This window comes from Argopecten irradians, chromosome 6 (genome assembly GCF_041381155.1).
Source record: "Argopecten irradians isolate NY chromosome 6, Ai_NY, whole genome shotgun sequence".
Classification (NCBI taxonomy): Eukaryota; Metazoa; Mollusca; class Bivalvia; order Pectinida; family Pectinidae; genus Argopecten; species Argopecten irradians.
In genome coordinates, this window is record NC_091139.1 from 27,975,743 (window position 1) to 27,989,451 (window position 13,709).

The 13,709-nt window shown below is 41.4% G+C and overlaps 1 protein-coding gene across 3 annotated transcripts in view; it reads right to left on the reverse strand.

Annotated features, from left to right (window-relative positions):
* The window catches only part of LOC138325523 (uncharacterized), a 29,810-nt gene that overhangs the window by 11,247 nt on the left and 4,854 nt on the right, over window positions 1-13,709 (reverse strand). For 2 of the 3 annotated variants that reach the window (XM_069271249.1, XM_069271250.1), the window contains exons 5-10: window positions 12,802-12,958; window positions 11,865-12,007; window positions 10,850-11,027; window positions 10,345-10,466; window positions 902-1,055; window positions 447-568 (exon numbers count right to left, since the gene is read on the reverse strand). In XM_069271249.1, coding sequence (XP_069127350.1) covers window positions 447-568; window positions 902-1,055; window positions 10,345-10,466; window positions 10,850-11,027; window positions 11,865-12,007; window positions 12,802-12,958 — 876 coding nt within the window. Of the gene's footprint in view, window positions 1-446; window positions 569-901; window positions 1,056-10,344; window positions 10,467-10,849; window positions 11,028-11,856; window positions 12,008-12,801; window positions 12,959-13,709 lie in introns of those variants that run through there. The other variant, XM_069271251.1, reaches the window with a different exon arrangement.

Sequence of the window (13,709 nt, forward strand, 5' to 3'; positions counted from 1 at the left end):
TATGCACATGTTTTTCTTTAAATATCGCCCTCCTCTCATAGACATTCACAACTATGAAAAGTCCATGTGTGGTATAGTCAACAGGCACAGCATACCCAGTTTAGTTATGTAATATGAGGACTGATTTTCAAGAGTTACAAATCAGCCAAATCCATATTGCCCTTGTTATTAGGCCAAGGTCTGTCATACCGGGCATTATACGCAATTAATTAAAAATAGCTTATATTTTTATTCATTATTCAGGAAGCAATGAAGCCTTACATGTATGAGTGTATCTTTTATTTTATTATTATTGTCGATGTATGTTCAAATCATTTAATGTGTAAAATAATGTAAAAATAAAAAGGTGTAGATACTAATTAGCATGATGGATGTTATGCGCATTGAATACAGATCCATTTGAAATGTTATTGTTTGAAATATGTTCTTAGCTTTATTAAACTTACTTTGCACTTGTCTTCTGTCCCAAAGTAGTGAGGTATTGATAAACCCAAGGCATATGTTCTGGCTTCTTCTCAAGAAGTTCTTTAAACATCCCAAGCATTTTCCCCAACATCTCAGGATTTTTCTGAAAGACAAGTTTAATAATCAAGAGTATATCACTGTAATAAAACTAAATAATTAAAGGTAATTAAGCACTGAGTGTGACATGGTGTTTTTTGCGAACGTAGCTGTTGGCGTAACGTCAGAGTTTTCAGAGTGAAAAAAACAACAACAAAATGTGATTTTCGCTTACATACTATTGACGTCACAATGAATATATATCCACAAAGGAGGTAACCCTCTTTTATGCAAAGACAGCATATGTGTGAACATTGTAAAGTTCAATAACTGGAATACACGTACATAAACTTTATCTGTAAGTTGAAATATTTCTTTTTATAGTTTAAAATGAACTCACATTATAGGTGTCTTCTGTAGTGACAGTCACGAGATGTAGGACGCGTTTTAAGACTCTCTCTCTATTGTTTTCTGATTTGGCATTACATGTTAGAAAGTACCTCTTCATAAGTTCTACCACATCATCCCAAAAATAAACAGTCCAGTCATTTGCTCTACAAAAATATGAATTGTATAAATCATATTATCAAGATTTTACAAAAACACTTCTGTAAAGATGGTACATAAGGTGTGGTCACTGGTCAGTTGTGGTGGATTGTCGTGGTAGAGGAAGGCATGGTTTTCAAGGGGAATGGTCCAACAAACTACAGACTAGTAAAGGAGGCATGGTTTTCAAGTGGAATGGGCCAAATAACTATAGGCTAGTAGAGGAAGGCTGGCTTTCAAGGGGAAGGGGAATGGTCCAAATAACTACAGACTAGTAAAGGAGGGATGGTTTTCAAGGGTAATGAGCCAAATAACTATAGGCTAGTAGAGGAAGGCTGGCTTTCAAGGGGAATGGACTAACAAACTACAGACTAGTAGAGGAAGGCATGGTTTTCAAGGGGAATGGTCCAACAAACTACAGACTAGTAAAGGAGGGATGGTTTTCAAGGGTAATGAGCCAAATAACTATAGGCTAGTAGAGGAAGGCTGGCTTTCAAGGGGAATGGTCCAAATAACTACAGACTAGTAAAGGAGGGATGGTTTTCAAGTGGAATGGGCCAAATAACTATAGGCTAGTAGAGGAAGGCTGGCTTTCAAGGGGAATGGACTAACAAACTACAGACTAGTAAAGGAGGGATGGTTTTCAAGGGGAATGGTCCAACAAACTACAGACTAGTAAAGGAGGGATGGTTTTCAAGGGTAATGGGCCAAATAACTATATGCTAGTAGAGGAAGGCTGGCTTTCAAGGGGAATGGACTAACAAACTACAGACTAGTAGAGGAAGGCAGGGTTACCAAGGGTAATGGACAAACAAACTACAGACTAGCCGAGGAAGGCAGGGATACCAAAGGGAACGGACCGACAAAACTACAGACAAGTAAAGGAAGGCAGGGTTACCAAGGGGAATGGATCAACAAACCTACAGACTAGTAGAGGAAGGCAGGGTGACTAGGCGGGAATGGACCCAACAAAACTAGAGTCTAGTAGAGGAAGGTTTGTTGACTGAGGTGACTGAGTATGGGGGATAGAATCAACAAAACTACGACAAGGGTAAGAGGAAGACAGGGTTACCAAGGGCCAATGGACCACAATCAACAGACTGGTAGACCTTTTAAGCTTGTTGCTAGAATGCTGGGATGAAGATAGAGATAGTGAGCTAGGTTATTGTGAAAGGTTGGACAAAAGAGATTGAGGAATTAGTGATAGAATAGCAGGCAGATGGTGGAAGGGCTTGTGGTAGAATATCTTGAGACACTTGACGGTTGAGGTAGCGGTTAAATATTGGACAGTAATAAAATAAAGTGCGTAGTGGTAGCAAGAGTCCAGATTGGAACTTTTTTACTTGAGGTAGAGGCTAGCGGTGAAATATTGGACAGGTATACAATAGTAGAAGGTCCCAAACACAAAGAAGGTAGAAGGGACATCTGAAGCATGGAGTTTGATGGACAGACATAAGTATGATGCCAGATGCCAAAAGAAAAGGTTGTTATATGTCTGACATCAGGGGTGAAGATTTTTATAAGTCTGACACCAAGGGTGAAGGTTGTTATTTGTCTGACACCAGGGGTGAAGGTTGTTATATATCTGACACCAGGGGTGAAGGTTGTTATATGTCTGACACCAGGGATGCAGGCTGTTATATGTTGACACCAGGGGTGAAGGTTGTTATATGTCTTACACCAGGGGTGAAGGTTGTTATATGTCTGACAACAGGGGTGAAGGTTGTTGTATGTCTGATAATAAGGGTGAAGGCTGTTATATGTCTGACACCAGGGATGAAGGTTGTTGTACGTCTGACACCAGGGATGAATGTTGTTATATGTCTGACACCAGGTGTGAAGGTTGTTATATGTCTGACACCAGGGGTGAAGGTTGTTATATGTCTGACACCAGGGATGAAGGTTGTTCTACGTCTGACACCAGGGATGAAGGTTGTTATATGTCTGACACCAGGGGTGAAGGTTGTTATATGTCTGACACCAGGGGTGAAGGTTGTTATATGTCTTATACCGGGGATGAAGGTTGTTATATGTCTGACAACAGGGATGAAGGCTGTTATATGTCTGACACCAGGGATGAAGACTGTTATATGTCTGACACCAGGGGTGAAGGTTGTTATATGTCTGACACCAGGGGTGAAGGTTGTTATATGTCTGACACCAGGGATGCAGGCTGTTATATGTTGACACCAGGGATGAAGGTTGTTATATGTTGACACCAGGGGTGAAGGTTGTTATATGTCTGAACCAAGGGTGAAGGTTGTTATATGTCTGACACCAAGGGTGAAGGCTGTTTATATGTCTGACACAGGGTGAAGGTTGTTATATGTCTGACACCAGGGGTGAAGGTTGTTATATGTCTGACAAAGGGTGAAGGCTGTTATATGTCTGACACCAGGGATGAAGTTGTTATATGTCTGACACCAAGGGTGAAGGTTGTTATTTGTCTGACACCAGGGGTGAAGGTTGTTATATGTCTGACACCAGGGGTGAAGGTTGTTATATGTCTGACACCAGGGATGAGGTTGTTATATGTCTGACACCAGGGGGTGAAGGTTGTTATATGTCTGACACCAGGGTGAAGGTGTTATATGTCTGTTGTTATATGTCTGACACCAGGGGTGAAGGTTGTTATATGTCTGACACAGAAGGGTGAAGGTTGTTATATGTCTGACACCAGGGGTGAAGGTTGTTATATGTCTGACACCAGGGTGAAGGTTGTTATATGTCTGACACCAGGGGTGAAGGTTGTTATATGTCTGACACCAGGGATGAAGGTTGTTATATGTCTGACACCAGGGTGAAGGTTGTTATATGTCTGACACCAGGGGTGAAGGTTGTTATATGTCTGACACCAGGGGTGAAGGTTGTTATATGTCTGACACCAGGGTGAAGGTGTTATATGTCTGACACCAGGGATGAAGGTTGTTATATGTCTGACACCAGGGGTGAAGGTTGTTATATGTCTGACACCAGGGGTGAAGGTTGTTATATGTCTGACACCAGGGTGAGGGGTTGACAAGGTTGTTATATGTCTGACACCAGGGGTGAAGGTTGTTATATGTCTGACACCAGGGGTGAAGGTTGTTATATGTCTGACACCGAGGTGTGAAGGTTGTTATATGTCTGACACCAGGGGTGAAGGTTGTTATATGTCTGACACCAGGGTGAAGGTTGTTATATGTCTGACACCAGGGGTGAAGGTTGTTATATGTCTGACACCAGGGGTGAAGGTTGTTATATGTCTGACACCAGGGGTGAAGGTTGTTATATGTCTGACACCAGGGGTGAAGGTTGTTATATGTCTGACACCAGGGGTGAAGGTTGTTATATGTCTGACACCAGGGATGAAGGTTGTTATATGTCTGACACCAGGGGTGAAGGTTGTTATATGTCTTACACCAGGGGTGAAGGTTGTTATATGTCTGACACCAAGGGTGAAGGTTGTTATATGTCTGACACCAGGGGTGAAGGTTGTTATATGTCTGACACCAGGGGTGAAGGTTGTTATATGTCTGACACCAGGGGTGAAGGTTGTTATATGTCTGACACCAGGGGTGAAGGTTGTTATATGTCTGACACCAGGGATGAAGGTTGTTATATGTCTGACACCAGGGGTGAAGGTTGTTATATGTCTGACACCAGGGGTGAAGGTTGTTATATGTCTGACACCAGGGGTGAAGGTTGTTATATGTCTGACACCAGGGGTGAAGGTTGTTATATGTCTGACACCAGGGGTGAAGGTTGTTATATGTCTGACACCAGGGGTGAAGGTTGTTATATGTCTGACACCAGGGGTGAAGGTTGTTATATGTCTGACACCAGGGGTGAAGGTTGTTATATGTCTGACACCAGGGATGAAGGTTGTTTATTGTTGAATTCTACAGGGTGAAGGTTGTTATATGTCTGACACCAGGGGTGAAGGTTGTTATATGTCTGACACCAGGGGTGAAGGTTGTTATATGTCTGACACCAGGGGTGAAGGTTGTTGTTATATGTTATATGTCTGACACCAGGGGTGAAGGTTGTTATATGTCTGACACCAGGGGTGAAGGTTGTTATATGTCTGACACCAGGGGTGAAGGTTGTTATATGTCTGACACCAGGGGTGAAGGTTGTTATATGTCTGACACCAGGGGTGAAGGTTGTTATATGTCTGACACCAGGGTGAAGGTTGTTATATGTCTGACACCAGGGGTGAAGGTTGTTATATGTCTGACACCAGGGGTGAAGGTTGTTATATGTCTGACACCAGGGGTGAAGGTTGTTATATGTCTGACACCAGGGGTGAAGGTTGTTATATGTCTGACACCAGGGGTGAAGGTTGTTATATGTCTGACACCAGGGGTGAAGGTTGGTTTATATGTCTGACACCAGGGGTGAAGGTTGTTATATGTCTGACACCAGGGGTGAAGGTTGTTATATGTCTGACACCAGGGTGAAGGTTGTTATATGTCTGACACCAGGGGTGAAGGTTGTTATATGTCTGACACCAGGGGTGAAGGTTGTTATATGTCTGACACCAGGGGTGAAGGTTGTTATATGTCTGACACCAGGGGTGAAGGTTGTTATATGTCTGACACCAGGGGTGAAGGTTGTTATATGTCTGACACCAGGGGTGAAGGTTGTTATATGTCTGACACCAGGGGTGAAGGTTGTTATATGTCTGACACCAGGGGTGAAGGTTGTTATATGTCTGATACCAGGGGTGAAGGTTGTTATATGTCTGACACCAGGGGTGAAGGTTGTTATATGTCTGACACCAGGGGTGAAGGTTGTTATATGTCTGACACCAGGGGTGAAGGTTGTTATATGTCTGACACCAGGGATGAAGGTTGTTATATGTCTGACACCAGGGGTGAAGGTTGTTATATGTCTTACACCAGGGGTGAAGGTTGTTATATGTCTGACACCAAGGGTGAAGGTTGTTATATGTCTGACACCAGGGGTGAAGGTTGTTATGTGTCTTATACCAGGGGTGAAGGTTGTTATATGTCTGACACCAGGGGTGAAGGTTGTTATATGTCTGACCACCAGGGGTGAAGGTTGTTATATGTCTGACACCAGGGGTGAAGGTTGTTATATGTCTGACACCAGGGGTGAAGGTTGTTTATATGTCTGACACCAGGGGTGAAGGTTGTTATATGTCTGACACCAGGGGTGAAGGTTGTTATATGTCTGACACCAGGGGTGAAGGTTGTTATATGTCTGACACCAGGGGTGAAGGTTGTTATATGTCTGACACCAGGGGTGAAGGTTGTTATATGTCTGACACCAGGGGTGAAGGTTGTTATATGTCTGACACCAGGGGTGAAGGTTGTTATATGTCTGACACCAGGGGTGAAGGTTGTTATATGTCTGACACCAGGGGTGAAGGTTGTTATATGTCTGACACCAGGGGTGAAGGTTGTTATATGTCTGACACCAGGGGTGAAGGTTGTTATATGTCTGACACCAGGGGTGAAGGTTGTTATATGTCTGACACCAGGGGTGAAGGTTGTTATATGTCTGACACCAGGGGTGAAGGTTGTTATATGTCTGACACCAGGGGTGAAGGTTGTTATATGTCTGACACCAGGGGTGAAGGTTGTTATATGTCTGACACCAGGGGTGAAGGTTGTTATATGTCTGACACCAGGGGTGAAGGTTGTTATATGTCTGACACCAGGGGTGAAGGTTGTTATATGTCTGACACCAGGGGTGAAGGTTGTTATATGTCTGACACCAGGGGTGAAGGTTGTTATATGTCTGACACCAGGGGTGAAGGTTGTTATATGTCTGACACCAGGGGTGAAGGTTGTTATATGTCTGACACCAGGGGTGAAGGTTGTTATATGTCTGACACAGGTGAAGTTTTATATGTCTGACACCAGGGGTGAAGGTTGTTATATGTCTGACACCAGGGGTGAAGGTTGTTATATGTCTGACACCAGGGGTGAAGGTGTTTATATGTCTGACACCAGGGGTGAAGGTTGTTATATGTCTGACACCAGGGGTGAAGGTTGTTATATGTCTGACACCAGGGGTGAAGGGTTATATGTCTGTGAAGGTTGTTATATGTCTGACACCAGGGGTGAAGGTTGTTATATGTCTGACACCAGGGGTGAAGGTTGTTATATGTCTGACACCAGGGGTGAAGGTTGTTATATGTCTGACACCAGGGGTGAAGGTTGTTATATGTCTGACACCAGGGGTGAAGGTTGTTATATGTCTGACACGGGGTGAAGGTTGTTATATGTCTGACACCAGGGGTGAAGGTTGTTATATGTCTGACACCAGGGGTGAAGGTTGTTATATGTCTGACACCAGGGTGAAGGTTGTTATATGTCTGACACCAGGGGTGAAGGTTGTTATATGTCTGACACCAGGGGTGAAGGTTGTTAATGTCTGACACCAGGGTGAAGGTTGTTATATGTCTGACACCAGGGGTGAAGGTTGTTATATGTCTGACACCAGGGGTGAAGGTTGTTATATGTCTGACACCAGGGGTGAAGGTTGTTATATGTCTGACAACAGGGGTGAAGGTTGTTATATGTCTGACACCAGGGGTGAAGGTTGTTATATGTCTGACACCAGGGGTGAAGGTTGTTATATGTCTGACACCAGAGGTGAAGGTTGTTATATGTCTGACACCAGGGGTGAAGGTTGTTATATGTCTGACACCAGGGGTGAAGGTTGTTATATGTCTGACACCAGGGGTGAAGGTTGTTATATGTCTGACACCAGGGGTGAATGTTGTTATATGTCTACCGGTGAAGGTTGTATATGTCTGACACCAGGGGTGAAGGTTGTTATATGTCTGACACCAGGGATGAAGGTTGTTATATGTCTGACACCAGGGATGAAGGTTGTTATATGTCTGACACCAGGGGTGAAGGTTGTTATATGTCTGACACCAGGGGTGAAGGTTGTTATATGTCTGACAATAGGGGTGAAGGTTGTTATATGTCTGACACCAGGGGTGAAGGTTGTTATATGTCTGACACCAGGGGTGAAGGTTGTTATATGTCTGACACCAGGGGTGAAGGTTGTTATATGTCTGACACCAGGGGTGAAGGTTGTTATATGTCTGACACCAGGGGTGAAGGTTGTTATATGTCTGACACCAGGGGTGAAGGTTGTTATATGTCTGACACCAGGGGTGAAGGTTGTTATATGTCTGACACCAGGGGTGAAGGTTGTTATATGTCTGACACCAGGGGTGAAGGTTGTTATATGTCTGACACCAGGGGTGAAGGTTGTTATATGTCTGACACCAGGGGGTGAAGGTTGTTATATGTCTGACACCAGGGGTGAAGGTTGTTATATGTCTGACACCAGGGGTGAAGGTTGTTATATGTCTGACACCAGGGGTGAAGGTTGTTATATGTCTGACACCAGGGGTGAAGGTTGTTATATGTCTGACACCAGGGGTGAAGGTTGTTATATGTCTGACACCAGGGGTGAAGGTTGTTATATGTCTGACACCAGAGGTGAAGGTTGTTATATGTCTGACACCAGGGGTGAAGGTTGTTATATGTCTGACACCAGGGGTGAAGGTTGTTATATGTCTGACACCAGGGGTGAAGGTTGTTATATGTCTGACACCAGGGGTGAAGGTTGTTATATGTCTGGGGTGAAGGTTGTTATATGTCTGACACCAGGGGTGAAGGTTGTTATATGTCTGACACCAGGGGTGAAGGTTGTTATATGTCTGACACCAGGGGTGAAGGTTGTTATATGTCTGACACCAGGGGTGAAGGTTGTTATATGTCTGACACCAGGGGTGAAGGTTGTTATATGTCTGACACCAGGGGTGAAGGTTGTTATATGTCTGACACCAGGGTGAAGGTTGTATATGTTATATGAATTATGTCTGACACCAGGGGTGAAGGTTGTTATATGTCTGACACCAGGGGTGAAGGTTGTTATATGTCTGACACCAGGGTGAAGGTTGTTATATGTCTGACACCAGGGGTGAAGGTTGTTATATGTCTGACACCAGGGGTGAAGGTTGTTATATGTCTGACACCAGGGGTGAAGGTTGTTATATGTCTGACACCAGGTTGTTATATGTCTGACGGTGAAGGTTGTTATATGTCTGACACCAGGGGTGAAGGTTGTTATATGTCTGACACCAGGGGTGAAGGTTGTTATATGTCTGACACCAGGGGTGAAGGCTGTTATATGTCTGACACCAGGGGTGAAGGTTGTTATATGTCTGACACCAGGGGTGAAGGTTGTTATATGTCTGACACCAGGGGTGAAGGTTGTTATATGTCTGACACCAGGGGTGAAGGCTGTTATATGTCTGACACCAGGGGTGAAGGTTGTTATATGTCTGACACCAGGGGTGAAGGTTGTTATATGTCTGACACCAGGGGTGAAGGTTGTTATATGTCTGACACCAGGGGTGAAGGTTGTTATATGTCTGACACCAGGGTTGAAGGTTGTTATATGTCTGACACCAGGGGTGAAGGTTGTTATATGTCTGACACCAGGGGTGAAGGTTGTTATATGTCTGACACCAGGGGTGAAGGTTGTTATATGTCTGACACCAGGGGTGAAGGTTGTTATATGTCTGACACCAGGGGTGAAGGTTGTTATATGTCTGACACCAGGGGTGAAGGTTGTTATATGTCTGACACCAGGAGTGAAGCTTGTTATGTCTGACACCAGGGGTGAAGGTTGTTATATGTCTGACACCAGGAGTGAAGCTTGTTATGTCTGACACCAGGGGTGAAGGTTGTTATATGTCTGACACCAGGGGTGAAGGTTGTTATATGTCTGACACCAGGAGTGAAGCTTGTTATGTCTGACACCAGGGGTGAAGGTTGTTATATGTCTGACACCAGGGGTGAAGGTTGTTATATGTCTGACACCAGGGGTGAAGGTTGTTATATGTCTGACACCAGGGGTGAAGGTTGTTATATGTCTGACACCAGGGGTGAAGGTTGTTATATGTCTGACACCAGGGGTGAAGGTTGTTATATGTCTGACACCAGGAGTGAAGTTGTTATGTCTGACACCAGGGGTGAAGGTTGTTATATGTTGACACCAGGGGTGAAGGTTGTTATATGTCTGACACCAGGGGTGAAGGTTGTTATATGTCTGACACCAGGGGTGAAGGTTGTTGTATGTCTGACACCAGGGGTGAAGGTTGTTATGTCTGACACCAGGGGTCATTACCCTGATCAAGGTGTATAATTCTATTGGCTTATGTAATCAAAACAGATGTGAAGTGTTGTTTTATATATATTTCAATATTACACAAGTACTGAATTCTGGCAAGTATAAGTAATGTGTCATATTACTTACATAATGCAGTCGACCATGAGTGTGATCAGATCAGTAGATATATCAACATCAACCTTCTTGCTGCATATCGTGTCTATCACAGTTCTCCAGTGCCTCTGAAGAATGTCAGGCTTTTCTAAAACCTAAATATTTAAATAGATAGAAAAACATTTGATTTACAATTACAATTTCAACTGCAGAATAACTTCTGAAAAAAAATCCACAGTATATTGCACAGTTCCGTCGATAATTTCATCTGAATTATATTTTGTTTTCATAATACATAGTGTTGTGATTCTGAGAATAATCCATGGAAAATAAGTGAGTTTAACTATTATATAGTATATGTCTGATCATGAAATTAAAAAAAATTGATAAAATTTAGATATTTTGTCAAATGTTTGTCATTTATGATATCAAATTCAGTTAAGTTTGTTTATATATATAAAAAAACACATAACATGATTCAAAATGAGAAAAAATCTGACAGTTTCAATGTTCTCTGGTCAGATCTCTCATACAGTACCTGGTATGGATTTTCATTGTGTTTCTTTGAGTAAGCTTTCTCTATTGTCTTCATGGCATAACCCAGGTGAAATACAAAATCATGAGGTACCTCGGCAATCTTGGTGAAGTAAGAAATGTAGAGTTCCAGAAATTGTTCATGGATTGCTGGATCATAAACTTTCTCATTTTTGTAGTTTCTGTAAAATTCAGCATTACATGGTGGTATTCCAATTTTTCTGTTTCATATATTATCCTCTAAATTTCTATTAACTACGAGTTTGTGAATATCATATACTGTATTCGACCCAATTTGAACTTCCATCCCTATAAATTCCCCTCCCCCCATTTAGGTCTCAATTTCATTTACTGTATTCGACCCAATAAGCGCCCATGTCCCTATAAGCGCCTTCACCCTTTTTAAGGCCTCAATTTCAATTAACCATGCATAAATAAAGACCAAAACTACACAAAACTGTAAAGATTTGCAGTAATTTTGTCTTATCAGCCTCTTTTCATCTTTTTTATCAAATTTTAAAATGCCGTGGGCGCTTCTTGGGTCGAATACGGTACTTCAAATGAAATTCAGACAGAAAATATAAGTTCTTTATTGATGTCTTTTGCAAAATGATTATAGCTTACTTTGTGCAATAATTTTATGAAAGTCTAGTCCTTATTTGGTTCTATTAAGCACCCCTTTATATGGTTCATTGTTTAAGAGGCCTGTGTACTTATTGGGTTGAATACAGTAGCCGGTATCCTGTTTATTTTGTGATTTTTAATTAAAAGGGAGAATATAAGATTTAAGCAGCTTTTATTTCTGCGAGTGTCTTCAAGAGCATACATGATTTATGTACAGCACTAAATTTTTGAATATCTGATATTGAAAGGCATAATTGTGCTAATTCATATCCACGATAATAAATCATAATTATTTAATAAGTTTTTTGCATTTGTGCTAAGATTTTACTTCGCTAAATAAGTATATTTACGGTAGTTTAGAGTAAAACATAAGGTAGTGGTATTTACATAGTTACCCTAAGATAATTTTGATGAGATTGTATACACAGGTGCCCCAGATATCAGAATGGGAGTCACCCACAAATTTGTGATTCTCTGGAACGTAATGCCAAGACTTTAAACTGTCAATCATTCTTGTGAGTTTCACCCCTTTCAAATCCTGAAAGAAAATCAAGTTGATGTTTCAGATTTTTAGTCACATTTGGTTTCATAATTGTACATAAGTACAAAATATGTATCATAAACTGCCTCAAGTTTTGACAATACTGAATCTGCAGCTTGTGTTCATTAAATAAAAATAAAAGTCATGAATATATCAAGTGTTATCTTTTAATATTTTAAAAATGTTTATAATGCTTGTAGACATATCTGTTGAAAACAATAAGTCCATTGGGTCTGTATGGATAAAAAAAAAAACAAAAAAAATCCAAAGAAAAAGAAAATTTCAATGCCATTTTTCTGGCCAATGTTGGCAAAATTATTTCAGCCAATGGAAGTCTTTTATACAAAATCTATTCTTCTTCTCCCGCGGTGGCCGAGTGGTTAAGATGTACCGACATATTACCACATGCCCTCCACCTCTGGGTCACGAATTCGAATCCCATGTGGGGCAGTTGCCAGGTACTGACCGCAGGTTGGTGGTTTTTCTCCGGGTACTCCGGCTTTCCTCCACCAACAAACCTGGCACGTCCTTAAATGACCTTGGCTGTTAATAGGACGTTAAACAAATCAAACCAATCTTCTCCCAAAGCTATTTCTGATCAATTTACTTAAAATCCATGCGGAACTTTATAACTAGTAACGATTCAAATTAATCATTTACCTCTTACCATTTCCCCTAAATGGGCCCACCCTTCAGCTCCGGGGTTCAAAGTCAGCATTTATATAGAATCTGTTACCCCTCCTCCAAGGATATCTTATGCCAAATATAAACAATAGTTTTTCTTTAAATACCTGTAAGTATTTTTCCATGTCCTCTCTCTTAATTATTTGAGTTTTGATCAGGTAAGCAGCATATGACCCTGGACCATACTCTAACAGATCGACGATGAATTCATACACTAACTCGTTGCTGTCTTCTCGTGTCATACGGCCTTTCTGTACACTCTCACTGCAAACAGGGGAGATAACAACATTGGTACAAATAACTTTACTTTGAAAGTGCACTAGTATATTTTGTCAGTTCTTGTTGACATATACATTTACTGTAACTTTAATATATAGAAGTTCCCCAATAGGTTACTCTTGTTTATCATAATTGTGAAACTTGTGTTAGTTAATTTTAAAAACACAAGCTTTGATAAGTGCAGTCTTTTCAAAATTTTAAAATCAATTTATAAATGAAAGTTCAATAAATATCACTCACAACAGTTAGACTACTTGTTGGGGAACTTGTTAATGTTTATTTATTTGGATAATCTCGGCAGAATCTGAACCCTGGATGCCAGATCCTGGATATAGAATCTGCCGAGAAGTGACGAGATTCCGTTTACGCACTTATCAGAAGCTGTCAAGTATATTGTAGGACTGAATATTGATGAATTCTGACATTACCATGACATAAGCAGTCAACATTTCTCAGGCATGAACATCCAAAATATTGGGCATTTTTTACGATAGAATTGAATAAAAATTCATACAAAGTAAAGGCATATAACGGTCATTTTGGTCCCCGCATGTGCATTAGCAGTCAAACCTTCCCTATTAAAGCTACATAAGGGACATGGAAATTATGGTCTGTTTAGCCAAATGGTCTTTATACACAGGTTATATCGTATTGAAACTGGTCCACCAAGATCAAGGAAAAGTGGTCTTAATCAGCAGGTGGTCTCTATAGAGAGGTGATTAATAGAATCTTTCCC